Source organism: Amaranthus tricolor, chromosome 11, assembly GCF_026212465.1.
Source record: "Amaranthus tricolor cultivar Red isolate AtriRed21 chromosome 11, ASM2621246v1, whole genome shotgun sequence".
Classification (NCBI taxonomy): Eukaryota; Viridiplantae; Streptophyta; class Magnoliopsida; order Caryophyllales; family Amaranthaceae; genus Amaranthus; species Amaranthus tricolor.
Window position 1 is genome coordinate 22,154,630 of NC_080057.1, and position 27,017 is coordinate 22,181,646.

At 31.0% G+C, this 27,017-nt stretch overlaps 2 protein-coding genes across 2 annotated transcripts; both read right to left on the reverse strand.

Moving 5' to 3' along the window:
* Positions 1-2,287: 2,287 nt before the first annotated feature.
* Positions 2,288-11,251, reverse strand: LOC130827932 (serine/threonine-protein kinase MHK-like). Its single transcript, XM_057693837.1, has 18 exons — positions 11,127-11,251; positions 10,953-11,027; positions 10,763-10,852; positions 9,163-9,301; positions 8,576-8,678; positions 8,237-8,289; positions 7,491-7,557; positions 6,683-6,791; positions 6,539-6,604; positions 5,907-5,975; positions 5,760-5,820; positions 5,570-5,674; positions 5,231-5,335; positions 4,588-4,695; positions 3,994-4,028; positions 3,834-3,882; positions 2,992-3,064; positions 2,288-2,725 (listed from the first exon to the last, which is right to left on the reverse strand). The coding sequence occupies exons 2-18, from the start codon at positions 11,010-11,012 to the stop codon at positions 2,602-2,604; spliced, it is 1,416 nt and encodes a 471-aa protein (XP_057549820.1). The 5' UTR covers positions 11,013-11,027; positions 11,127-11,251; the 3' UTR covers positions 2,288-2,601.
* Positions 11,252-22,131: 10,880 nt separating this feature from the next.
* LOC130827933 (quinone-oxidoreductase homolog, chloroplastic) lies at positions 22,132-25,494 on the reverse strand. The gene is made up of 4 exons (XM_057693838.1): positions 25,271-25,494; positions 23,922-24,063; positions 23,578-23,669; positions 22,132-23,197 (listed from the first exon to the last, which is right to left on the reverse strand). Exons 1-4 carry the CDS (start codon positions 25,334-25,336, stop codon positions 22,508-22,510), a joined length of 990 nt encoding a protein of 329 aa, XP_057549821.1. The 5' UTR covers positions 25,337-25,494; the 3' UTR covers positions 22,132-22,507.
* Positions 25,495-27,017: the final 1,523 nt, after the last annotated feature.

Consider the following 27,017-nt stretch of genomic DNA (forward strand, 5'->3'; position numbering starts at 1 on the left):
CGACAGTTACTCAGAAAAACAACTACCATTGGTCATATGCAATTAAATTTGAACATAAGTGTTGCTAACACAAACTCATCATTAGCAATAACAAATAATATTTCTGGACAAATCCTTCTTTCTAATTCAAAACGAATAAACTCCATATCCTTCCCTTTGTAGTCTATCGAAGAATTCAAGAATTTCTCGGGACGAAACTCTTCGGGAACATTCTTAATTTTAGAGTCTCTTTGTATAGCCCAAGCATTAAAAGTAACTCTTATTTTTATAGGAATGGTGTATCCATTTATTATTACGTCTTAAGTTGATTCACGAGGAAATAATAAAGGTACTGAAGGATGCAATCGAAGTGTTTCTTTGATCACCGCTTTTACATACTTTATTTTCACTAAATCATCTTTAATTATAAGATTTTTCTTTCCGACAATTTCACGTACTTCTTTTTGAAGTTCTTTCATGATTTGAGAATTTTTTAAGAGTTATGTCATTACCCATTCTAATACCGTTTGTGTTGTATCAGTTCCTGCTACAAATACATCCTACAACAAAAAAAAGTATATTAGACTCTATTGTCGTCTTAATTAATTCTACAAGCTTATTCCGATAAAAAGAAGTACAGTACAAAAAGAGCTCATTTAAAAATGTAACTCCAATAGATAAGAGAAACATATACCTTTATGGATTTATTTAACCTATGTTACAAGAGTATAGATTAAGAGTCATTAATTACCTCTTTTAACAACCTTATCAAAAAAAGATTCTCTAAATATTATTTTTCTTATAGGCATGAATATATTAATTAGAATACATAAAATATCACTATTTCTCTAAATATATATTGAAAAGAATACTCGTAAATACATTGAAAAGAATACTCGTAAATATAGCCGATTAAATGAGATAATTAATGAACATATATTTGGGATAAATGTAACTAAATATTATTTTTTTTGCAAAATATTCTAAATCTAATATGAATGTAATTGATAAGAATGCAGGCTTATGGAGTTAGCTTCAACCTCACTCAGTCTGATCCGTTGCAAAAACTTCTCTTATTCTTTCTCGAATTAAGGGACTCTTTTAGCCGCGCTCTCCTTTATAGGTATGAGTTGACGTCATCATACCCTCCCCAGATCTTGACCATTTTTTATAAAAAATTCTGAATATTCATTGCATGAATATTATGATTTTATTTTAGTTAGTGAAGAAATATTATTATTTTTTATAAAAAATTCTGAAATAATTTTCATATTTTTTCCTTACCTTGACCTACTTTATAATTAAAAAATCATTAAAGCACCTACAATATTCATTGCATGAAAAATTGAGTTGACTATTCAAGGATATGTCAGTTTGCCTAACCAACGTTTTGGAATCTGACAAGATTAAACTAATAGAGTCCACAGGGAGAACATAAGGCTGGTGTGGTGCTCCTCTTTCATACTTCTATGACAACATTTAGCAACCATAAACAATTTTTTTGAGATACTTTTACATCCTTTAAAATTTAAATATTAAATATCATAATATCTTTTCATAGCAATGGGGGATTATAAATATGGTTTCCTTTTATTGTAAATTAAGACTTCATCTCTTTCTTTGACTTTTTTATGGTGTGAACTCAGTAAAACATAAAAAATATTTAATACTCCTTCCTATTCACTTTAGGAGTCTCATTTGAATTTTTACGGATTTTAAAGGAAGTCAAAAGTGGAATCCAAAGGGTAGGAAAGAGAGTGGTATTATAGGTTTTTTAATGTAAGGGAGGAAAATTAGTATGGGTAATGAAGGGTATAATTGAAAATAAGATAAAGCTACTAAGGGCATAAAAGTCAAAAACCCATACCAAAAATAAAAATGGGACAATTAAGATGACTTGACCATAAAAGAAAATGGGATACATAAACTGAATAGGAGGGAGTAATATATATAATATTAGAAATTAAAGCACATAAGTGGAGCATTGTCTAATACAGTTAAAGACTTCCTATGAGTGAAGAAAGATGTCTTTATTAGGAAGGACACCTATTTTGCATTGTTTTGTTGTAGAGTATATAGATATTTTGGAGTCTTAACCATCAGTTTAAGCTTTTGGTTGAGGCCTTATGATATATTATATACTCTAATAAATTCTCACCATCTAAGAATTAATTTTCCTTTTCTTTGCTTGTATTGAATTCTTCAAATATACCCCGATAAAAAACATCAACGAACCTTTAATGCCTCATTCAACTAGATAAGACTAGAAGAACTTATCATTAATAAGATCAAAACTAAAATGACACAACTATTTGCACTAATTGCTCTAGGATAAGTAAAGAACATAAGTTGAAAATATTTAAATAATAAAAAATTAATAATTTTCTTTAAAGTTAACAAATAACCTCAATCTTATGAGATTAAGACTCTGTCATTAATATTCTTGTGTCACTAATGTTAACATTCTATCATAAACGTTCACAATTAGCTCAAAAAACCTAAATGCTATGATCAATCATCACTACAACCAATTTTTGGGTGTAGGTAAAAAGAATCAGAAAAAATTTAAAGACTCTAAACTACCTCCTATACTAAGTTTAAGTATATCAAAAAATGAGCAACTCAATGGAACTGGCTCAGCCGGAAAGGGGAGGCACCCACCAACATTCGGCCGTCTAAATAACTTGGTTGCGTGGCTACGAAACCTTCTGAACGAGGAACAGAAGACGAGGGATATGCAATTGAACTGTTAAAAGTGAAACACGAATTAGTATAAATTTTGTTCAATTAGACTGGACTTATTGTAAAAGTGAAACACGAGGTGCACACATTTCACAAATCAAAGAGATATATACCATCCAAAAACCGTATGACAATGGAAAAAGGGCTCCAATAACTTATGAAATATGCACACCATCTTTGATTGTTGATGTGGGATAAATCATCCCAACATTTAGAGAAGTTTAATTAAAAGACAAACTGCATAGTAATATTTTTAGTTAATCTACCAACCTGAATGAAAACGACAATGTGGGATTAGTCGGAGGATTCACCCGATTTTGAATAGCTGATAAAGCCGAACAAACTGGAGAAAAGAGAGTTACATTTAGTTACTTGAAGCACGCGAGAAGAAATTTTTTGAAAGAAAAGGAAAGCTACACTAAGACATAATCAAATCGGAAAACAAAGCATCCTTAACCCAACTTGGGGCAACATCAACCCAAAACTCATTGCTAACCCTAGAGGCAGCCCTACGAGCTAATTTATAAGCCATAACATTACATTCTCGATAACAAAACCGAAATAAAAGAGACGTAAAAAACTTCCTCAAAGCAAGGTTATTGTCGAGGAAAGGTTAGATATGAAAGCCACACGGCCACCTTGCCATTTTAGGTCTCGATGATGTTCTTGCAATCCCCTTCCACAATCACCTTCGGCCAACAGTACGAGGGGTAAGCTCTAACAAGGCTAAATAGTCCCATCGACACATATGACGTATGATTCTTCACTTTCTGTAAGATCCGAGTTTTCTCCTGCCCTTTACGATTCTGGTTTCATTTAAGGGTTCGACAAAACCTGAATCGTAAAAGACGGGAGAAAATTCGGGTGTTACACTTTCTAACTCTAAACTACAAGCCATAAGTCCGAATGAGTTAGCCAAAATCTAACTCTCCTTCCATCATGCAAGTCGAGATAGTCTTTTCATACAAAGAACGGAAAAATTCCAGGTTGAGCCTAGCTCTTGTCACGCTGGCTTCTGATACCATGTCAAGGAACCAACCCAATCAAAAACTTAAGTTGATGGTTAAAACCCCAAGACATGTTATATACGATCATAGGCAACAGAAACTTACATGATGGCTCTTGACGACGATCTGGGAAATTGGAGTAGAGCAATGTATCCTGAGACATCAAAATATATTGCTAATCAGAAGGTAGCTAGTTTAAAATTAGAAGTACAAAAATCAAGTGCACCCATTGAACATTATTGGGTCTCCATAAATATGCACTAACCTGCTGTGGCAATCCAGATACACTAGGTCCTCTCTCTGCAAATGACATAATAGATATTAGGATTTATAGATCAAAATTCCATTAATCTATACTAGGCCATGGGGACTATGGACAGCATTCCAAGGGGTGTTTAATGGGCCGGATAAGAGCCGGGTCAGGCTTAAGAAAATATGAGTCGGATTGGATAAGTGCCTTTAAACTTAATATGAGTGATAAAGCCTGGCCCAGCCCATTTTAATTATTAGAAATTATTTTAATCCCCATTATCAATTTATAATAATTAGATTATCATTTATAATAATTAAATTTAAAAAATATTAATAATCCCTATTAACATTGTCATTCATAATATTTAATTATCCATAATTATACTATTTACAAAAACCCGTTTCGGACCCTTATTGAGCCCTCTTATAGCCCGCTTCATTTTAATTATAATAGAGCAGTTTTTGGACGGTCATTTTTTGTCGGGCTCTTACAAAGCCCTTCTAAAAACGGGCAGGATAAGGGCTCAAAATGAGGGTCCGACACATTGAACACCTCTGATCATGATCCAAATCAATTTCAACAAGGTATAGATCTCTGGGTTCTCACCTAGATGGAAAACACCAGGATTCAAAGTCAACGTCAAGTCGGAGTAAATATCATCTGGTTCTTTGTTCAAGTCCCACGGCTTTAATTGAAAGTTCGGCTTGGAATCTACTAAACAGAAAAGATTATTTAAAATAAAATAAAAAATAGAGAAAATAAGGTCATGTATAAATTAAATATGATGCATCTGTGTATCATCAAGCAAAAAACTTCTAAAAGAGAGCTCCATAATCAATTTAGTGGGAAACTGAATCAAACCCCACTAGTATGCCTATCAACGTTTTCGCAACGGCACAAAATAATTGACGACTAGGTGTTCATTTGAGTTATTGGATTGATTTCGGATTTGGCGTTTTAGGTCGGTTTAGATCGGATTTCGTATCCATATTGTTCTTGACATAATTGTAGATGATTTTTTGAAATCGAGTTCGATTATAAGATCGGTAAATTTCAAATCATCGAATATATTTTGAACACCTTTGCATGAAATAATGTCGTGGCGTAAATCCCATAGATCGGCTTATGTAAAAAAAGTTTGGTTCAAATTCCATTAATCTTGTACTTGGCCATGCGGACAACATTTAAAGGGGCGATCATCATGATCAAAATCAATCTTTCAACAAAGTATAAATCTCTCGGTACTCACCTAAATTGGAAACACCAGGATTAACAGCCATCGTCAAGCCAGGGTAACAATTACTTGATTTGCTATCAAAGCACCCCAACTCTAGTTTAAGGTTCAGCTGGGAGTCTATTAAGCAGAAAAGATCAATTAAAATAACATCAAATAAATCGAGAAAATAAGATCATGTATAAATTTAATATTATGCATCTGTGTATCATCAAGCAAAAAACTTCCAAAAGAGAGTTATTCTTAGGAAAATTTGAGCAAATCTAGAATTCTAAAAGTGAATTAACTAGCGAATTATGTTACACTGATCCAAATCATAATTATTCAACAAGGTATAAATCTTTCGGTTCTCACCTAGATTGGAAGCACCAGGTTTAACAGCCACCTGACAACCAGGGTAACAATCATTTGATATGCTGTCAAAGCCCCCTAGCGTTAGTTCAAGGTTCGGCTGGGAATCTGCTATGCAGAAAAAATCAATTAAAATAACATCAAAGAATTAGAGAAAAAGAAGAGCGTACATAGAAGCAAAGGTCACACTAACTCGTGATGTATGGCTTGTTCTGAGAGCAATTATAAATAGGATGAGGTACCAACGGAGCGACCTGCCATAGTTTATCTTAGGTTATACGTTGATAATTAACAAGAATATCTTATGAACTTAAATGTGCACTATCACAGTATCACGTACGTAGAAGAATGGATGCAGTAGCGCTTGCTCTGCTGTTGGCCTTTTCAGTGGATTCCAAGAACATAAACGCTGAAATTAATTAAAAAAGCATCATAAAGACACGTCACTTAAAGAGATGAAAAAAGCAAATGACAATAAACCATAAACAAACAGTGAACAGGCATTAATTGCTTGTCTGGTTAACGATACTAAATGCTGGGAATGAGAATGATTTGTAGTGTAAATTTTTATGATATGTATCATGTTATTCCCATGGTAACGAAAGTTTGATCATAAAAAAGTTTTTAATTCATAATTTTTCATTACCACCTAATTAAACATATTCTAATGGTAAGTGTCACATGATTCGCTGATCGGCCTTGTAACTTGCGAATCGAAAAAAGCAAATTATAATCGGTTTTAGGATATATTTGAACTATTTTGAGCGAATCACGAATCCAAAAGGCAAATCAACTAGCGAAATACGTTTCACTGGGTGATGCATTGGAATGAATTTTGGGAAGAAAATGACATGCCCATTAAATTTGTCAAGAGATATTCCCATCAAAATTACACAAATTTTTCATTACCATTCCACCATTTAGTACTGAAATACCAAACGGGCCGTAAGTGTTTACAAAAGGAAGACATACACTGATGAGATCAAGAGCATCCTGGCTGGCATTTGGGATAATTTTTGACAGATTTGCAGGTTTAATCTACAAATAAAGAGAGTTCAATTGATGAGAAGATATAGAAGTGGCACATTATAAGAGCTTAATATGAACAAATCTCACCCCTGAATGGCTTATATTTAATAATTCTGTAAAGTTTTTTGCTTCAGGGAACATCGTCCATTCTGGAGAACCCAATACACAGCATATTTTGTGCAGCTGATCTAATTCACTGTTAAAGATGGCATATCAACAGACCAGCATTAACTAACAAACTAATGAAGTTATTAAGGATCAGATTCGAGTACGTAAAGCAAAATAAAAAGTACGAATTCCATAGAATAGAAGTTAATAGATGTATTTCAAAACATTTCTCCATTGATAAGCTAAACAAGAAACAATAGGACAAGATAAGCTTAAACACTTAAGATCTGCCCAAGGTTCAACGTCACCACTAGGGGTGTTCAATGGGCCGGGCTTCAACCCGACCTGCTTTTATTACTAAAAATCATTTTAATCCCAATTTATCAATTTATAACAATTAAATTATCATCATCATTTATAATAATCTAAAATTAAAGAACTAAAAATCTTTCACCCCATCAAAATAACGGACATAAATCCAAAACTAAAGACTATAAACATTTTACGATTGCTTTAAAAAAGGAAATTAAGAACATAAATTCCTCTTCCCAAGCTCTCAAACACTTAGAATAGACTAGTCAAATAGGTCATTGGGTCGGTTTTAAATTGGTCGGGTTTGAGTCAATAGATCATATAATTTTCATTATTTTATTCTTATCACAATACCAGATAATTTAATAAGATAATTTGGCATAAAAACAAATCATAGGTAAAAGAATCAATTAACAGAAGTCTTTAAAACTAAATTTCTTTACACCAAGGAAACTAGGATTAAAGCAGACATTACCATTCTCCTGGAAAGATCGGACGCAACATAAAAAGTTCGGCCAGAATTGCACCAACTGCCCACATATCTGGAAAAAAAATAAAATTTAACGCCAAATGCAAACCTTAAAGACAAAATTGTTCAGCAAATTGCAACGTATTAAGCTTCGGAAGATGTAAAACCAATATATATATATATACACGCTATGAAACGTCGTAATTAAGAGGTGTTCAAAACACATCTGATGATTTGAAATTTATCCGACCTTGTAACCGAACCTAATATGACTAACTCAACTAAAAGCTTAAGCTGATAGTAGAGGCTTCAAGATATATCATACGCTCTAATACGCCCCTCACACAAGAGCCCATTGAACTTGAAGTGTGGATATATTACAAACCCTTTGCAAACTGATGGTTGAGGCCTCAAGATATGTTATATACTTTAACACAGTCTCTTATACAAGAGCCTATTGGGCTTGAAGTTTGGATGCCACACAGATCTTCCTCATACATAGCGCTGAATACTTTAAATGAAGGTGGTTGAAATTCGAACCGTGCCCACTCGTCACATTGGCTTCGATATCATTTCAAGAGACTAACTCAATTAAAAAGTTAAGCTGATTATTGAGGCCCAAGTAATCTTATATACTCTAACATGACAACAACAAAACGATGGACAACAAAACCTTGATCTAATTGATAGAGTAATTAGAAGGAATCAAATGAAAAATTATGAGGATGAAAGAGACGCTCAAGAAAACAAACCAATTGCCGTAGTGTAGGTAGATGACTTCAGCAGATTTTCTGGGGCCCGATACCTGACAGACAACATAAGACCCTAAGAAATGAAGTACACGTATAACTTACATTATATCATACCAATTATAGTAGAGATTAGAATAGTGTTACATAATTCGCTGGCTGATTCATTTTTTAAATTCACAAATTGATCAAAACGACCAATAAATAGTCTAAAAAGGGAACATAGTTCATTTTTTTCAATTTACGGATCACAAGAAAATTAGCAAATCATGTGACACTGAACTGAGCGGAATATAATTTATCACATGATATATGCCACAAGAGAGGAAACCAAAAACTCACCAACGCGTCGTAACGTAATCAGTATAAGGGGGCCCTGATGAAATTTCTCGAACAAGTCCGAGATCAGCAATCTTGATCTCATTATTGGTCACTAGAAGATTCTCTAATAAGAGGAAAAAAACAACAAAGACATATGGTATTTTACATAGGAATGAGCATCTAAAGGACAATCCAAATATTGATCTAATCAACCCTAAGAAAACACAAATTTTTGTATGAAATGGTTTCACCGTGATATATGCCTTTTACTTGAATTATATAGCCTAATAATAAAACCTTTTAGCTTATGGACTTTTTGTTTTGACGTTGTCTCATCGTCAGACGATCTCATACAAGACAAACTCCTAAGAAAAAATTACCATACACTTGGATCCTAAGTTACTTGGACTTGGCGATGTAGGATACTGGTACGTGTCCAAGTATCGAATACGTTTAAATATTCAATTTACGTCTAAAATAAAGTGTCTAAGTGTCATGCCAATGTCTAACAATCCAAGCATTAAGGATCGGACACAAGTACGTGAAATAAAATAAAGAGTCCAAATAACATAGCAATATACATCATACGTCAAGGCTAAACATTATACCAGGTTTTAGATCCCGATGAAAGTATCCATTCTTGTGCATGTAATCAAGTCCTTGAAGAAGCTGAATCATAAAACTTCGTATCTTTTCTTCCGAAAATCCTCTCTTTCGCTTCGTTATTATTTGATACAGATTATATTCCTGAATAAGGGAAAAAGCTTGGTTAAACTTGATCAAAACCCAAAGCCAACCGTTTTGATCTATTTTCAGTTACAACCTATAAGTCATCATTTTCATTCCACGTCAACAGTTTTAGTTATGACTTATGAAACATTATATTTCTAGTTGAAATAGTAAGTTCACTAGGGTCTAAAGTTTCAATCATTATCCCTAGAAACACCCAAGACCAATGGTAGAGGTGTTCTGTAAAATGAAACAATCAATCCAATAAACTACCAATGAAAAGCAATAAGAAGCAATGCAATAACAAAAAACACAAGATTTACAAGGTTTCACTCAATGTGGGTTACATCCTCGGTGGTGGTTAGCTTGCTTGTATTATGTGAAGAATCAATAGAGTTCTCAAGAACTCATACAATGGAGTATTACACTTAGAGAAGAAGAAAAGAGAAGGAGAAGGGGTTTTTTTGTTTGGCTAGGGTCAGAATCCACTTAGGAATGTGCGTAGGGACTTCTATTTATACTAGAAGTCATGTACAAGTGATGGGACAAAAGCTCGTAATAAAACAGTCCCGTACAACTTATCGCGCAAGAAAAACAGAGGCTAGAACTGGGCCTTGCTCGTCCAGTCGAGCGAAACAGACCTAGTCGAGCGGCTGATTTTCTTGGTCGAGAGGCTGATTTTCTTGGTCGAGCGGAGGAGCAGCAACCTACTAACTTGGTCGAGCTGCAGGTCACCTTAGTCGAGCGAAGTGATCAGAAGCATTCTGATCTTATGCAGCAGCAGGCATTGAAGAGGGACATCAACTTACATCTTCAATGCACTTCCTTATCATCTGACACTCATACACACATCATACATCATCATACTCCATTGGTGCACTCAAAGTCACACCAAACACCAACACTAGTCAATTTCTATATTTTGAGTCAATAATCCTTTATTGTAGCCTTAAAATTAGTATATTGTTTATTTTTGAGTCGGTCGACCAGAATCCATCTCAAACCCACCAAAACCCGACCCTAAAAATTAAAGTGACTCGACCCTAACCGGCCCACCCGACCGACCGTTTTGATTGGTGTAGGTGCAAGTCATATAATATCCATTTAGGACAAGTAGTAGTAGTAGTGTAGTGCAGAGTACCAAAAATTATATATAAAAAGAATCAACATCAGGAAAGGATCTTCTTTGCTGGATTATCCAAAATGATCAGTGCCGTTCAAAATACTAAAATGAACTCAGAAGAACTATTAGCTTGTATAGCTCCATGAATTAAAAGCATAGGTATTTAAAGAAGGAAGGTGTTCAAATTAGATCTAATGATTCAATATTTACCTGAATTTATAATTGAATCCGACTTAACCCGATTGTAAAATGAATTTAAAATATGTAAACATTAATATGGAAACAAGACCCAATTTTAAATTGACCTAAAGTCGGAATGAATACCTCTAGGTGAACGTGCGCTTTATAAAACTTACCATATACTCAAAAATGATGAACAACTCATGGTTTTCCTGTACAACTCCTTTCAACTTTATGATGTTGGGATGACTTAATTTACTGAGTGACTGCAAAAGAAGTAGGCATATATAATCATCAAGCATATCATCAGAATAGGAAAGTAAAATCCTGTAATATTTTACAAGGCAGAATAGCCTTAATAACTACCTTTACTTCTCTCAAATTTAAACATTGATGTAGATCCCAAGACTCAAAATTCCACTTCATTTTCTTGATAGCAACCTGTGAACCAAAAACCAGTATCAATTAGTATGCTAACTGATTATCATCAATTCATTATCCCGTTTGAAAATAGAGTTTGAGTAAGAGAAGGTAACGGACAATCTTTAAGAGAGAGTGGCAGATGCATACAGTCAATTTTACACGAAATTGCAAAAATAAAAAAATTAAATAGAGATTAGATGGAAAAACAAATACGGTGTGTTTGGTAGGAGGGATTAGAGCGTGGGAATGGGATTAAAACTCCCAAAATAAATATCCAATGTTTGGTTCATGGATTAGGATTAAATTTAAGATTGAAAATGGGATAAGAACTTAATCAATTCCCATTTCACAACAATCTATTATCAAGGGGGTTGGTAACTTGGTATTAGATGGGTCGGAATTGGAAACAGAATGTAAAAGACGTTTATATCATTCTTATTTGTAAATTTTACAAACCAAAATTAAATACTCCCTCCTATTCACCTTAGGAGTCCCATTTGACTTTTCACGGATGTTAAGGAGAGTCAAAAGTGGGACCCTAAGGGTAAGAAAGAAAGTGGTATTATGGGTTTTTTAATATAAGGAAGGGAAATTAGTATGGATAATGAAAAGTATAATTGAAAATAGGATAAAGTTATCAAGGGCATAAAAGTCAAAAACTCATACCAAAAATAGAAATGAGACAATTAAGGTGAACCATAAAAGGAACTGGAACACATAAGCTAAATAAGAGGAAGTATTACAATTTTCAAATTATTTTTAAAAAGGATAAATTCGTAAATTTTTATTTTACTTTCAATTCCATTTCCACCTACCAAACAAAAGTTATTGCAATTTCTAAATTATTTCCATTAACATACCGGAACTAAAAATTTAGTTATATTTCAACAATTCCTAACTATAAATTTCCAATCCCAATCTCACTCTCACTTTTTTATCCTCAAATACCCATTTCCACACAACAAACACCCTATACTCCCTTGTACTTAGGTTATATGTCCCATTCTTTTCGGCAATATTCATTAATTACACTTAACTGTATTTTGACTATTAATTTTTAAGTTAAAATATAATCAAATGAGTTCATTTTTAATTGGTCGCAATGAAAATTTTATTAACATTAACTATTTATAATCTTTAATTAAATATAATAAGTGATATTATAAATTAAATTAGTACATTGACAAATATCTTACAATGTCATTGTTCTCCTTATCAATAGCCTTGTATACAACGCCAGATGCTCCGGCTCCAAGCTCCTGCAAGAGACTATATCTACACAACAAATATTATCTCAATTTTAATTTTTCATACAAAACTAACCAAGCTCCCAAAAACTAGGGCTTTCATTAATTTTTGGGCCCCAAGCAAATAATAAAAAGAGCCTTAATACGTTTTGTTTTGTATTGGTGCTATTTTGTTTATTTTATAAAAAAAGTTCTAATAATTCATAGTATTACATTGCAAAAAAATGTAAATTATACCTAAATTTAATTTAGATTAATACTACCTCCGTTGAAGTTTCCATTTGGCATTTGTTCCATTTGTTGTCCCTATAAAGAATATTTCTACTTATATCATAAATTTTAGACAAAAATAACATTAGTTATCCTCATTTTAATATTTTAATAATACTTACGGTCCCCCACATATATTCCAGTAACTTTCTTTTAATACTAATATTTAAATGTTTACGGTCCCCACTTTTTCCCAATTCAATAAGATAATACATTCACTATCTAACAAATTCTATTTTTTTTTTAATTCTCGTGAGTATTCTGTGGGAACTTCATTGGGAATGAAAAGACAAAGTACAAATTTGTACAGGAAATTATATCTTTAAGTCCCAAAAAAAATTTAGAATCCTAAACGATAACCGGTTTTGCCCTTGCTATGATCGATCATAACTAAAACAATGACATAAAACAAAGGAAAAAATATTTGACTTCCAAAGCATAGAATTAACCTGTTCATTATTCTTATGCTTAAAATTATTTCAATTCCACAGCCTAAAACAATGAAATTATTTGGCCTAGCCCTTGCTGATATTTTCTTTCCACTTAGTTATTTTTCATGCGAGACACCTGCATAATAAATAGAGAATACTTCATCATTTCTTTTTATTTGAAATACTCTTCATAATAATGAATTATCTTCAATTGGAAGCAATTTATATTGGGATCTTGTTAGTACGTGAAGTACTATAGTTTAAATAAATTAATTTTTATTATTTTTACTTTTAAAAACATATATGTCAATACACTAGTTATATATATACAACGAAAAGATTTTACAAAAACTATATATTAAAGCGATTTTAACAAGATTTTTTCAATAAATAAGTTAATTTTATTACAGAAGAAACATATGACCTAAACAAACCGCCTCCAGTATAAAAAAAGCTCTATCAGGAAAAAGCCATTGGACGAGTATAGTATCATACAATTATCAACTAAAAAGAATTGAAAAATTCCATGTGGCATCCTTACAAAGATTTGCCACATGGAATAATCAAATTGTTTATTTGTTATATTTATTGAACTAAATATCATACTATTAACTAACAAGATTCCTTTAATTTACCACATGGAATAATCAAAATAGTAAATTGCTATATTTATTAAAGTTAGTTTTTTTATTACATGACATAAATTATTATATTTCTATTAAAAGTCAAAAAAACTTAAAAATACTCTCAATTCCTATTTCACAATGATTTAGCTTTTTTTTTTTTTTATGTAAATAGAGGATTGGGTGATCAAAAATCAAATGTATCAAGACAAATTAAATGTAACAAGATTTCATATGAATTTATTTTATCTTTATTATATACTTCAAAAATCAAATTTAAAATGGATTGAGATTACTTGGTAATTTAATTAGCAAAAATTATGTGAAGCATATTTTTAGGTTTAGAATAATTATAGTGAGATTTTTGTTTTGCTAAAAAAAATTAATAATCGCTTTTTTTAAAATATGTTTTTCTATATTATTGCTATGTTTAAACCAAAATAAATAATAAGTTTTACCTTGTTAAATAACCTAAATCGAAATAATCCTTAAAGAGTATTTTTAATTTAAAATTGGTTTATAGATTAAAACTAAAATATAAAAAATGTATCTCATTGGTTTTTTAATAGTTGCTACACTTTTGTTTTTCACGTTATTTAATGCACGATTTTAATCTTTAATTTTTTTTAATTTTATATGATAAAAAATTCTAAAAAGCTAGTATTATGAAAATATGCATGAAGTATTTTGTTGCTGATGCGACAAATAAATGGTGAACACTATTACTAACAAACATGATCGATTATTTGAATCAGAACAACAAATTAAAGACAAGACCAAAGGTTTCCTGATTCGGGGAAATAATCTGGAAAACTAAAGCAATTAAATTGAAAGATTTTATTGGTTGACATTGTCTTATGTGGCAAATAATATTAAATGGAGTTATATTACAATAAATTATTAATTCAAAATTTTTTTATACTTTAAATTTACCATTTTTATAAACTAAATAATTTAAATATTTGTATAAAATTAATCAGCTATAAATTTTTGCTACATAAATCATATAACTAATTTTAAAAGATAACACGGGTTATACATTTATTAAAATTTACTTAAGATATATCAATCAAAAAAACTCTAGATGCTTTTTTTTTAATTCTATGGAAAATAAAAAATAACAGATAAATAATTTGACACTTAAAGTAAATTTAATTTAATTTTATTAATTTTAATCAAATTCAAGAACAATTTACCATCATACAAAATTTAATAAATTTGAGTGGTAAAAGTCACCGACTAAAATTAAATTGTAACAAATAAAAACTTCTAACAAAGTTGAAAGTTTCCAACATAATATGCAAAAAAGAAAATTTTCAACCAAGAATCAAAGATTAAAAAAGATCATAAAGAGAAATATAATGTGACACACCGATTAATATCGTAAATTTGTAATTGTCGATAGAAACATTGAAATTTCAGACGAACTGAAATTTGATCGACTAATCTGATATTAAAACTTTTGCAAAAAATTTCATAAAATAAAATGAAGAATTAGATTGCAGAAATTTGAAAAGAAGAGGGGATAGGAGAAAGAAAGGATGATGATTAAAGCATTAATAGAATTTCGGTTGAATTTTATAGAATAATTCTCAACAACACTTCCGAATTAATAGAACAACTCGTTTCATCACCATTAGACAGGCCGGATATAATTAGCCTATTAATTTAATTTTTCCTTGATCGGTTATAATTTATAAGTAATCACTCTAAAATTGTAAAAAGTAATTATATTAAAATTATAAGTAATCTCTTTAACGTTGAGCACGACAAAAAATATATAGTAGGCCAGCCTAATAGGACAAAAAATTGTATATTGGGCCAGCCCAATAAAAATGGTTTCACTATGAAATCGTCTCATTTAAGAATTAGTGTCATTAGAATAAGATAAAATTTTCCCAAATTTTTATGAATATTGTTAAGAGAATTATTAGGAATTTATTTTTAAAGTGGAATAAAAAATTCAAATCAAAATAAATAGTTATCGATTGAAGCTCTGTATTGATATCTCATGTTTGACTAATTTTAATCGAATGTTTATAATATATTGTATTTTCATAATTTGTTCTAATTTTTATCACAATATTTGAGACCGTCCTATCGTGAAACAGACCCAATAGCCATTAAATATTTTTAAAAAAATTAATTTGGTTAATTGAAAATGTAATTAAACATTCTTGATAATTGTTTTTTTAATATGGGTCATTCCAAAAGACAAAAATTGATGTAGACTCAACTTCTTTAAATGATAATACAAATGTAACAAGATTTCATATGAATATATTTTATCTTTATTATATACTTCAAAAATCAAATTTAAATTTCACTCTTATAAAGTGAAAAAATATAAAGTGGACAAGCAAAAAGGAAGGGAAGATTTATGTATGTTGATTTGGTTTTAATTGATGTTTATTTCTTTATATTTTTCGTTAAAAATTGAATTTTAATTAAATTGAAATAGTCAAAATTATATTATTATTATCGGACGTTCTTATATGTTAAACAAGATGAATTAATTGTTAAAGCTTATTTTGCTCACATGTTTTAAAATGAATTGAAATTACTTGTTAATTTAATTAGCAAAAATCATGTGAAATTTTTAGGTTTAGAATAATTCTGTCAGATATTAGTTTTGCTAAAAAAAATATTAATAATCCTGTTTTTAAAATATGTTTTTCTATATTATTGCTATGTTTAAACCAAAATAAATAATAAGTTTTACCTTGTTAAATAACCTAAACCCTAAACCGAAATAATCCTTAGAGTATTTCTAATTTAAAATTGGTTTATAGATTAATTTGATAGACTTAGAAATATAAAACTAAAATATACTTTATTGGTTTTTTAATAGTTGCTACACTCTTGTTTTTCACGCTATCCAATGCACGATTTTAATCTTTAATTTTTTAATTTCATATGATAAAAAATTCTAAAAAGTTAGTATTATGAAAATATGCATCAAGACGAATCAAACAAGATCCCACTTCACTATGTTTTACATTATACATGGGGGAAATATATACCAAATAAGATTAGTTGATAAATAGTAGTTGTTACAAAAACTATAACAACTATTAAAATCAGGAAAAAGTATTTTGTTGCTGATGTGACAAATAAATGGTGAACACTATTACTAACAAACATGATCGATTATTTGAATTAAAACAACAAATTAAAGATAAGACCAAAGGTTACCTGATTCCAATGCAGGGGAAAATAATCTGGAAAACTAAAGCAATTAGATCTTCTAGATAAATACGTATTCCAATAGTGATGACCTGTATAACCTAACACGCTATATATAATAAAATCATAAAATAAGTAGATTTTATTGGTTGACATTGTCTTATGTGGCAAATAATATTAACCAACATGTCATTTTTAACTCTAACAAAATTAATTAAATTGAGTAATTTACCAATTTTAAATACGTAATAAATTGAATGATTCCAACTGAGTTATATTACAATAAATTATTAATTCAAAATTATTATATACTTTAAATTTACCATTTTTATAAACTAAATAATTTAAATATTTAAATAAAACTAATCAATTATAAATTTTTGCTACATAAATCATATAACTAATTTAAAAACATAACACGGGTTATACATTTATTAAAATTTATTTTGTATAATATATATATATATATATATATATATATATATATATATATATATATATATATATATATATATATATATATATATATATACCTCTCTCCGGTTTATATTATATCATCAAAAATTTCTTTTAATAAAAAACTTGAATATTAAGGTATACTCATTAGATTCTCAGTCTTAGATATGACAAAACATGCATGAGTGGTTCTCGATATATGCGATTGTATAGAGTCGCGTTTAAAAATTTTAAACATTAAATGACACATAATTAATGTACTCAATATTTTAATATTGATATGTGATAATAAATTTTGATATTTAAAACAATATATTGTGCACGTTTGATGCAAAACAATAATCTCAAACTCTTTAATCTCAAAATGTTGGCTCGGCTCCACTATTTGATCCAATAATCTCAAACACAGATTTCTTTTTCTTATTTATTTCGATTTAATCAACTTAACTCGTATGTTGAGATTATGGTAACCTATCTATTATCTATTACTATATACTATAAAATAGTATATACTAGAAAATTTATTCATTCAGCTAAATATGATATTTAGAAAAATTCTTTCCGTTTTATATTAATCACGTTAATCAATTATATATGGTCATTAATTATCAACCTTATTCTAATTTTAGGTTGATAATAATATATTCCTAAAATCATTCTTATCAAATATTATTAGACAATTAAATATTATTAGGAAATTAATTTAAGAGGACATATAATTATATATAAATTATAAGATAATCATCTTATGAAATATTATTAGACAATTAAATAAAAGGAGGATATATATGATATACATTTTCAAAAAAAAAGATGATATAAATTTTATTAAATTATAAGATAATCATCTTATGATAATCAAAAATTTCTTTTAATGTATAACATAAACCCAAATATAAGAAGAAAATATTCACCTTTGTTGTATGACAGATTCTTCCCTTAGCTTGTTAGGATGCAAATATATTAAATATGAAATTATGAAAACTTCATACCATCGCTCTGAAATTTGCCAAAATCTCATTCCACCGAGGTAAAATTTACTCATATCAAAATGATTATATATAACAAAAATATGTTTTTAAAGTTTTTATATGAAGTTTAATGAAATATAAAATTTAAAATAATAAGTACATTTATTCTTAATTTATAGATCCTATAAATTATCAGATAAATAAGGCTATAATAGAGGATCTTTTACAATAATAAATTGTACTTTCTAAAAACAACTTTTTGCGAGCAACCCCACAATAACATAATAGTCGTTTTATACAGTTACCGAAATGACAAAATCCTATAACTTAACTTGTGTTTGTTTTGTTTTTTCTCCTTTTCATTAATATCGTCACATTTGACTTTTTACACAATTTAATGCGTTCTTTTGATCATTAATTATTAATTACGCTTACATAATATCAAAACAATCATATACAACAAAAATATGATCACATAGGTCTTTAAAGTGTTACCATTTACATGCGATAAAGTTTAATGAAATATACAATTCAAAATAAAAAGATCACATTCATCCATTTTTTGAAAAAAAAGGAAAGCTAATATTAATAATGGATCAAATCCACATACAACGCATCCTTAAGCTAGTTTGGGGCAAAATCAACCCAAACCTCATCGCTAACACCGGCACCAGCCCAACGAGCAAGTCTATGACCCACCCCGTTACATTCACTGTTGATGATCAACGCTGAGACCCAAGTTATTAAGCCCAAGTCTATTAAGCCCAAGATCAAGAGAATTCTAGAATAATAAAGAATGACAATATTTGGAATAATAATCTAGAGAATGAGAAAATATCTCAACTCTAGAATGTGCTCTAAAAATATCTAAGTATAAATATCTTAAATCTAGAATTTTCTTAGAAAATATCTTGTACCTAAATAGCTCCATTGGAGTAGTATAAATAGGTGGTTATGGCATGAGTGTAGGTACCAAGCAAGAGAGCAAGTAAGGGTTTCAAGTAGTGTCCTCTTCTAAAGTATTGTAGTGATAGGTTAAAGGGTAGAAAATTATAAGTAGTAGAGGTGTAAGAGTTGTAAAAATATTTGAGAGTATAATAAAATTTAGTTCAAATGTAATGCCTTTACTCAACATTCACGATAGCAAAAATGAAACTAAAGGAACCCAAACTGCTGTTTTGAAGCCAATTGTTGATCAAAGATTGGACATGAAAACCATTATTACCCTTGCCATTAAGGACCTCGATGATGGAACTACAATCACTCTCAACAATCCCCACAACCAGCCACGATCAGAAGCCATCGAGACAACCCAAAATAGTGCTTTAGCTTCAGCAACCTCGATAAACCCAACGTGCCATTCCGTCTTTGAACCGGCACAAATGAAGTTCCCCGTAAAGTCCGAATTTTTGAAATTCTCGAGCGAAAAAAAAAAATTAATTAAATAAACTAACATTTAAAATTTTTCCAAAAGTAAGCGTCCAAACCCCAAAGCTGTGCTTTGGAGCTGTTCGCAGTTACTAACTGCGAACAGCATATAAGACAAACTAGCTGTTCGCAGTTGGTAACTGCGAACAGTTCAAAAAACACAAAATAGTTGTTCGAAGTTAACTGCGAACAGAAAAAAAAAAATAAAAAATAAAAAAAATAAAAAAAATAAAAAAATTCTGTTCGCAGTTAGTAACTGCGAACAGCTCCAAAGCACAGCTTTGGGGTTTGGACGCTTACTTTTGGAAAAAGTTTAAATGTTAGTTTATTTAATTAATTTTTTTTTTCACTCAAGAATTTCAAAAATTCGTAAAGTCCCTAGCAACGAAATCATCCCAACCTTTTTCCCAACTCCAGAGAAAGCACATCAACATTGAGTTTAATAACATCCGATGGAGGACACAACCAATGAGCAGAAAGTCTAGAACGATTTTCAACAGAGTGGTCCACCTTATGGCCGTCTGATACTCACTGAGCCAATCCAATGCGGAGGAGAACAAATAGATTCAAAAACCACTTCATTTCTTGCCTTCCAAATTTGCCAACAAAGAGTAACAAGATTCAACAGCCACTCCTTCCTAACCGGATCAATGAACTTATCCAAAGTAACATCAATCCCCATACCACACCCCGTAAAAACAACACGGCCAGTTACCCATACCATCGAGCCAAGCATTTGACCAAAACTCTAATTCTTTTACCATTGCCCACCTTCCAACGCACATTATTCTCCAACAACTTACGAAAACCCCAAATACTACGCCACCAAAAGTCGGGGTTATTATCCACCTTAGCCAACCAAACATCACTATTGTGGAAATACTAAGCTTTGAGAGTACGGGCAATAAGAGAATCCCTACGGCAATGAATCCTCCAAAGTTGTTTAGCCAACATGGTTTAGTTGAAGGCCTCAAAATCTCTAAAGTCCAACCCTCACTTCTAGATTAGGCTTGCGAAGATGATTCCACGATTTCTAATAAATCCCCTTTCTCTCCTTCAGAATACCCCACCAAAACCGACAAATCACTTTCTCAATATCTTTGCACAAGCCGATAGAGAGCTTGAAACAAATCATAGTAAAAGTAGGGATAGCTTGGGCGACAGCCTTAATGAGAACCTTTTTATCAGAGATGGAACAAAAATTGATAAACTTTTTAAAGGCCCAGTTCATAAGATACGATATTTTTCTAACAACTTTATATCTTTAACCAGTTAACATACATTACGTAACTTAATATTGAAGCCCCCAGCGTTTTAGGCCTCATGCAATCAAACAAGTTTAACATGCTCAGAATCTTTCCTGCTTTTTACCGGCTTTTGAAAGCAATTTCTCCTTCCATCCCGAGAGCTTCTTCCATCCTTAATTAATATATGCTATAAATCATCAATAGTAAAAATTGATAACTAATTCAAATTTAATAAAGATAATATTTTTTTGCAATGAGTTACCATAAAATTGCAAGCAATTATCATGCCTATATGGCTATAATAGTGGATCTTATTCTAGTGAAAAGTTTACAATAAAAAATTACAGTTTCTTAAAAAAAAAAAAACACTTGTGAGGGACGATTTCTCCATTAGGGGCCGGCTCATTATATTTTTCAATATAAAAAAAAGAAAAATATAGTGTAACTAAACGCTTATTCGGTAGGGTTTTAGAATACTTTAAATAGGCATTTAGGATACGTCAAGTAGGTTCACAGCATGTCAAGAAGGTGTTTTAAATGTGCTGAAGTTGTCAAGTAGATGTTTTTAATCGCCTGATTCCTATAAACCTTAAACGCCTACTTGTCATACCTCAAAACACCTATTTAAAATACTTCAAACAAAATTTTCATATACCTTAAATATACCTACTTTACATACTCAAACACATACTTAATATACCTCAAACAAATATTTACTTTACTTTTTATAATTACTGCTGTCCATAAGGAGTGGGTCTTATTTTAGTAAAAGCTTTAAAATAAACAATTATACTTCGTTTTTTATAAAAAAAAAAAACAAATGGCATATTATACCAAAAACAAAAGCAACGCTAAAAAAACATAATAGCGGTGCCCGTAATCGAATATTCAATCCAAAATATATAGTCTGATCGAAAGTCCAAAAATTGGTATATTTAATATCTGATGGTCAATCCTGCTAAACTCGAATATCCGATATCCGACACATTATTCAAATTGGATATATGAGATATTTGATACCAGTAAGGATATAATAGTCGTTTTATAACAATTTTTCGATTTAGCAAAATGATAAAATTCTATTATGTAGTAATTTATTTGCTCCATTATTATTGTTATATTTGAATTTTTACGCAATACGCTATTTTAATCATTTATATATTCAATTATGCATAACCAAAAATGTAAAAAGTTAATATCATGAAAATATATAATTAGACAATTTAAAATTATCGTGCTTTTCTTTACATTAGATACAATATATAAAATAAACTTGAACAATGAATAATACTAATAACCATTATACAACAAGTGTTTACGAACGGAGGAAGAATGTGATAAAAAGTTCTAGCAAGTTGTAATATGTGAAGGGTGTTTGGCAAACGGCTGATAAATATTAGGTGATAGCTGATTTGACTAACTGATTTATTAACTGGTTTGACCGGCCGATTTTGAATACGCTGCTATGAACAGTTTGTTCAAAAGCAGCTAATTCATAACAATAAACAGTTTCAACTAGCTAATTTACAAAACACTAAAATTGGCTAATTTAGCCACTCAACCCTTTAATTGTACCAAAATAAGTTTAAATTGTCTGATAAGCTATTTTGATAAACACTCCGTGAACTTACATTTCTACTCAAGGATCTATTATGATTTTTCCTGTGGCATGTCCACTCATTATTCTATCCCAAGCATCTTCAGCTTTACTCAAGGGATGTTTAGAGTCTATAAATGTTTTAAGCTTTCCCTCCTTAACCAGATTCACAATATAGTCAAAATTCTCTGTCTTTGGAATCATAAGCAGAGGAACTAGCTGTTTCTTGGAGAATGTCAGTTTTTTCATAGCAAATGTAAGCATAGCACTTGGGCTAGGAGTCAAATCGATTACTTTACCGGTTGCGCTCAGATTGGGCTCAAAGGTGGCCCATGGGATTCCGGTGGCACCATGAATCACAAAGTCATACTTTTTCCCCGAAGGACTTTTCAAGGCAGCCCCTTCTGCGGTCTTATAGTCAAGGACCTCATCGGCACCCAAACCCTTAACAAAATCTATGTTACGGGCCCCACATGTTGCTGTTACATGCGTGTTTCCGAGCTTTGCTAACTGAACTGTGTAGTGGCCTACACCCCCTGATGCGGCTGTGATCAATATGTTTTTCTTTTCACCACTTCCATCAAGCTTGATGTTTGCAGACCGGGTTAGAGCCTGATGAGCGGTAAGGGCAGCAACTGGTAGGGCTGCACCTTCTGGTGCAGATACTTCAGGTGGTCTAGCAACTGTCAGGTTCTCCTTTGCAATGGCATACTCCGCCAGCGCACCTCCAGTCTGTCAGTCAGCAGTCAGCAGTCAGCACCAATCAACACACACTGATTCACGTCTTATTTGGTTATTGGTATTAAATTGTGGGAATGATGATGAAAATACGATGAAATTTAGCTAGAAAAATTTCTTGACATGGTTTATGGTCATGTATGTGCTACTTTTTTTCTTCATGAAATATGTTCTCATGAAAAATGTATTTTAAGCATATGAAATTTATTACCAGGGGAATGAGTGAACGATATAGCAAATTTCATCAAGATTTACACTAACAAAACCATTCCTATTACTACCTTTTAATTCCGTACCCTCAACCATACAGGGCATTAGTGTTGAAGCAGCCAGTATTGCTTGGCAAACCAAGAAATAGCAAGCAAGAAACTTACAGCATGGCTAAGCAGCGCTACAACCTTGTCACCAGTTTTGAACCTCTTCACACCAGATCCTGCCTGGACTACCTCCCCAGCAATATCAGTTCCTGTGACAAATCATCATCTTCCGAGTTAGGACCCGCCTTGGTCCAAAGTCCAAGTATCATTTAGTTCATGATAGAATGTACATGATTCACTAATTTCCAAGCAACTCGTGAATAAAAAAAAAATTGAATTCTCATCTGTTTTGGCCTATTTTTAGATCATTTTGAGTGATTGTTATCAAAGCAATATTTGCAACATGCAATTGAGACTCGAGGGAACAACATAAATCTACAAACAGCAGCATTATGAAAAACCTGGTATAGTAGGGAATTTGCGGGGTAAGAAGGGCCGCAACATGCCCTTCTGTATCTTCCAATCAACTGGGTTTAAAGTTGCTGCCTCAACTTTTATAAGGACTTCATCAATCTTTGGTTCAGGAACGGGAACCTCGACATGCTGCAACACAAAGAACAGTCATCACTGCAAGATTTCAAGAAAAAATTGGGTTCATATTAATCATGTTTCCTCCTGAAGTGACTAAAACATGGTTTTAAGAGTGAAGAGCAATGACTATCCTCGCTTAAACTGCTGAGAACCACCTTACACATTTCCAAATTTGCAGCACAACCCACCTCGTACAGAATTTTTCTAGAACAATTTATAAATTTTGTTGTTTAGTATCGCTGCAATCTGAGCGATTACATCCACTTAATGACATTCGGGTAATAGAATGTCATTGTAATGAGCAATTCACCGTCAAGTTTGAATTTTGTCATAAATCTACTTTTAAGGCGAAAAAAACTCTACCTTAAAGCTCAAAAGCTCCTAAAGTTATTTTTTGATCAACCAAATTGAAAATGGAGGTAAAACCAACAAGCCATCAATCATCATCATCATCAACATTATTACAAATCTAGAAGTCCCAAATTGTAATCCCTTCAAAGCATCATCAAAAGCCACCTTTCATAGAATTAATTAGCTAGAACACTAACCCTAATCTATTTTTGATTATTTAATGCCATAAATAGATGATCCTCTTCCTAAAGTCCTTGACATATATAATGAATAATGATGAACGCCTTTATCATTTTGCTATTTGGGCAATAAACATGATAAAAAGCCAGGTCTACATTCAATAAGAGATTCGACTCTTGTTTCAGTTAAGAGCAAATACTCACTCTTCCCCAATAAGGTCCTAGGTTCCATTCTTACCTAGTCCTACCCTTTCCTTGTCCTACCTACCCTTGTAAGAAAATCATCTCTCGATTCGACAACCTCAAAACAAAAAACTCATAAATGATTTGTATTAGTTGCACTAATTAACCTGAGTCATCGTCTAAAAAAAAACATTCTATAAAATCAAAAACAAAACCCCAATTTTAATCAAACTACAAAATTCAAATTCAATCAAAAATTGAACTTGTGCATTCTTTCATTTCTATCATACAGTAAAACAATGATTAAACTACTCAATTATAAAAAGAACAGCCGAATTTTTAAATGAAATTGAAGGAACATATTATCAATTACTAGTAATGAGGAAAAATCAATCAAATGTGACGGGATATCATAATCAAATACTACTACTTCCCTCATATATAAAATTATATCAAAGAACAAGAATAAGAAAATCGAAAATAAAATAAGAAAGGAAGAAAAATACCTTTAAGGCGTGAGTTCCACCACCATAACCAGAATACTGAACCGCGTGCATTAATTTGGCATCCATTAGTAAAACCCAAGAAGAAATAGGCACCGACGTTGAGTGTTGGGGATTTCTTCGGAGTGGCAAGGTCCAGTAGTATCACAATTGCTATGGGATGCTTCTAGAGCATAGCAATGCGGGATATTGCATTTATAAACTCTCATTGTCTTGTCCTCTTATTTTCTCATGCTCCTTTCTTACTATTTTTGCATTAAAACTTGGTAGGGACTATCTTAATATGAGACCGTATAAATGTATAATTAATTAATTAGACCAGCACAAAAGCTAAAAATTTAAATTAAAAGGCCTAAAAATTAAAAAATAAAAATATTTATAATTTATGATCTTTAAGATATTAATTCTGATATTAAACCCAGTACATCAGAACTTAATGCCTATTCATACTATATATTTTCCTTTATGGATGACCTATTAAGAGAATGTCTATCAAAGAGACCGTCTCTCACAATAATTTGTATTTCAATTTTAAGTAAATAGATCAATTAACATAAAAATTTTCAATTTTGATTTAAAAGTGATTAATGTAGATATTAAAATTATCAAATTCTACTTACAAGTTTATATCTATAATTGAATCAATTATTTTAAAGTCTTCAATTTTGACACTAATGTGATCAATTTAGAATTTAATGTAATTATATATAAAATGATTAATTAAATGATCATATATAACTTTTAAAAGAAATCAATAAAAAATTTCAATTTTAATCTAAAAGTAATTTATTTTGGTATTAAAGTGATCAATTTTTAATTACAAATTTATAACCTTAAATGGATTAATTATTTTAAAATCTTCAATTTCGACATTAAGGTTGTCAATTTAGGCCATAAAGTGATCAATTAGAAGTATATAAAGTGATCAATTAACTAATTAGTTATAACTTATAAAAGAAATCAATTTTGACCTTAACAGTGTATTTGGTAAGTAGTAATAAATGGTGGTAATGAGAATGAAAAATTAGTGTAATTTCAATCATCTCATTTTCTTTAGAAAATCTATTCCAATGCATTACTATTGGGAAAGGTGTTATTAGGTGGTAACGAAAATTTATACACAAAAAAAACTTTTTGTGATTAAAGTTTCATTACCATGGGAATGACACGGAACTTTTGATGAAATGTTACATTATAAATCATTCCCATTACCAAACGAGCCGTAAAAGTATTAATTATGAGTTATGTCCTTAAATTGATCAATTATTAATTGCTTATTCTAAAAAATTACTCCTCTAATTGGCTGACTGGGCTTTTGGTTTCAATATGAAATGGTCGCTCGTAAGACCTACAGGCGGGGCATCGATAAAAGCTTGTGATTCGCCCCGTTTAAAAAGGATCTAGCCCGTTATTTTTATAAATGAGTCAGGTTTTAACGAATCAACTCAATTAAGAAAAATAATTGGTCGCCTTAATATAAACACAAAATTGAGCTCATTTAGCTTGCGAAACTGAATGTACTGTTGTATGTGTCTAGTCTAGTATATCTTATACAAATACCCAACATTATTTCGAATAGTAGGATTAGGGATGGTCATGGAGTGGGTTTGGTCGGATCCGAATCTAAATCCTTTTATTTTTTATATATCTAGACCTAGATCTGGACCCTAAGGGTAAAATTTTTAGACTCAGATTCAGACCCTTCGGGTCTGATGGGTCTAGAGTTCTTAATAACTCCAAAAAAACTGTA

What these genes read in the sequence shown, in the direction of transcription:
- LOC130827932 (XM_057693837.1), bottom strand. Translation starts at nt 11,012, where the DNA reads ATGAAGTGGAATTTTGAGTCTTGGGATCTACATCAATGTTTAAATTTG. An exon ending in ACCTGGTGCTTCCAATCTAG is followed by an intron (nt 5,336 to 5,569) that starts GTGAGAACCGAA and finishes TCTGCTTAATAG; the next exon opens with ACTCCCAGCTGAACCTTAAA. An exon ending in TCCTGGTGTTTTCCATCTAG is followed by an intron (nt 4,029 to 4,587) that starts GTGAGAACCCAG and finishes TGTCATTTGCAG; the next exon opens with AGAGAGGACCTAGTGTATCT.
- LOC130827933 (XM_057693838.1), bottom strand. Translation starts at nt 25,336, where the DNA reads ATGGATGCCAAATTAATGCACGCGGTTCAGTATTCTGGTTATGGTGGT. An exon ending in CAAATTCCCTACTATACCAG is followed by an intron (nt 23,670 to 23,921) that starts GTTTTTCATAAT and finishes GATTTGTCACAG; the next exon opens with GAACTGATATTGCTGGGGAG. An exon ending in TAGCGCTGCTTAGCCATGCT is followed by an intron (nt 23,198 to 23,577) that starts GTAAGTTTCTTG and finishes GCTGACTGACAG; the next exon opens with ACTGGAGGTGCGCTGGCGGA.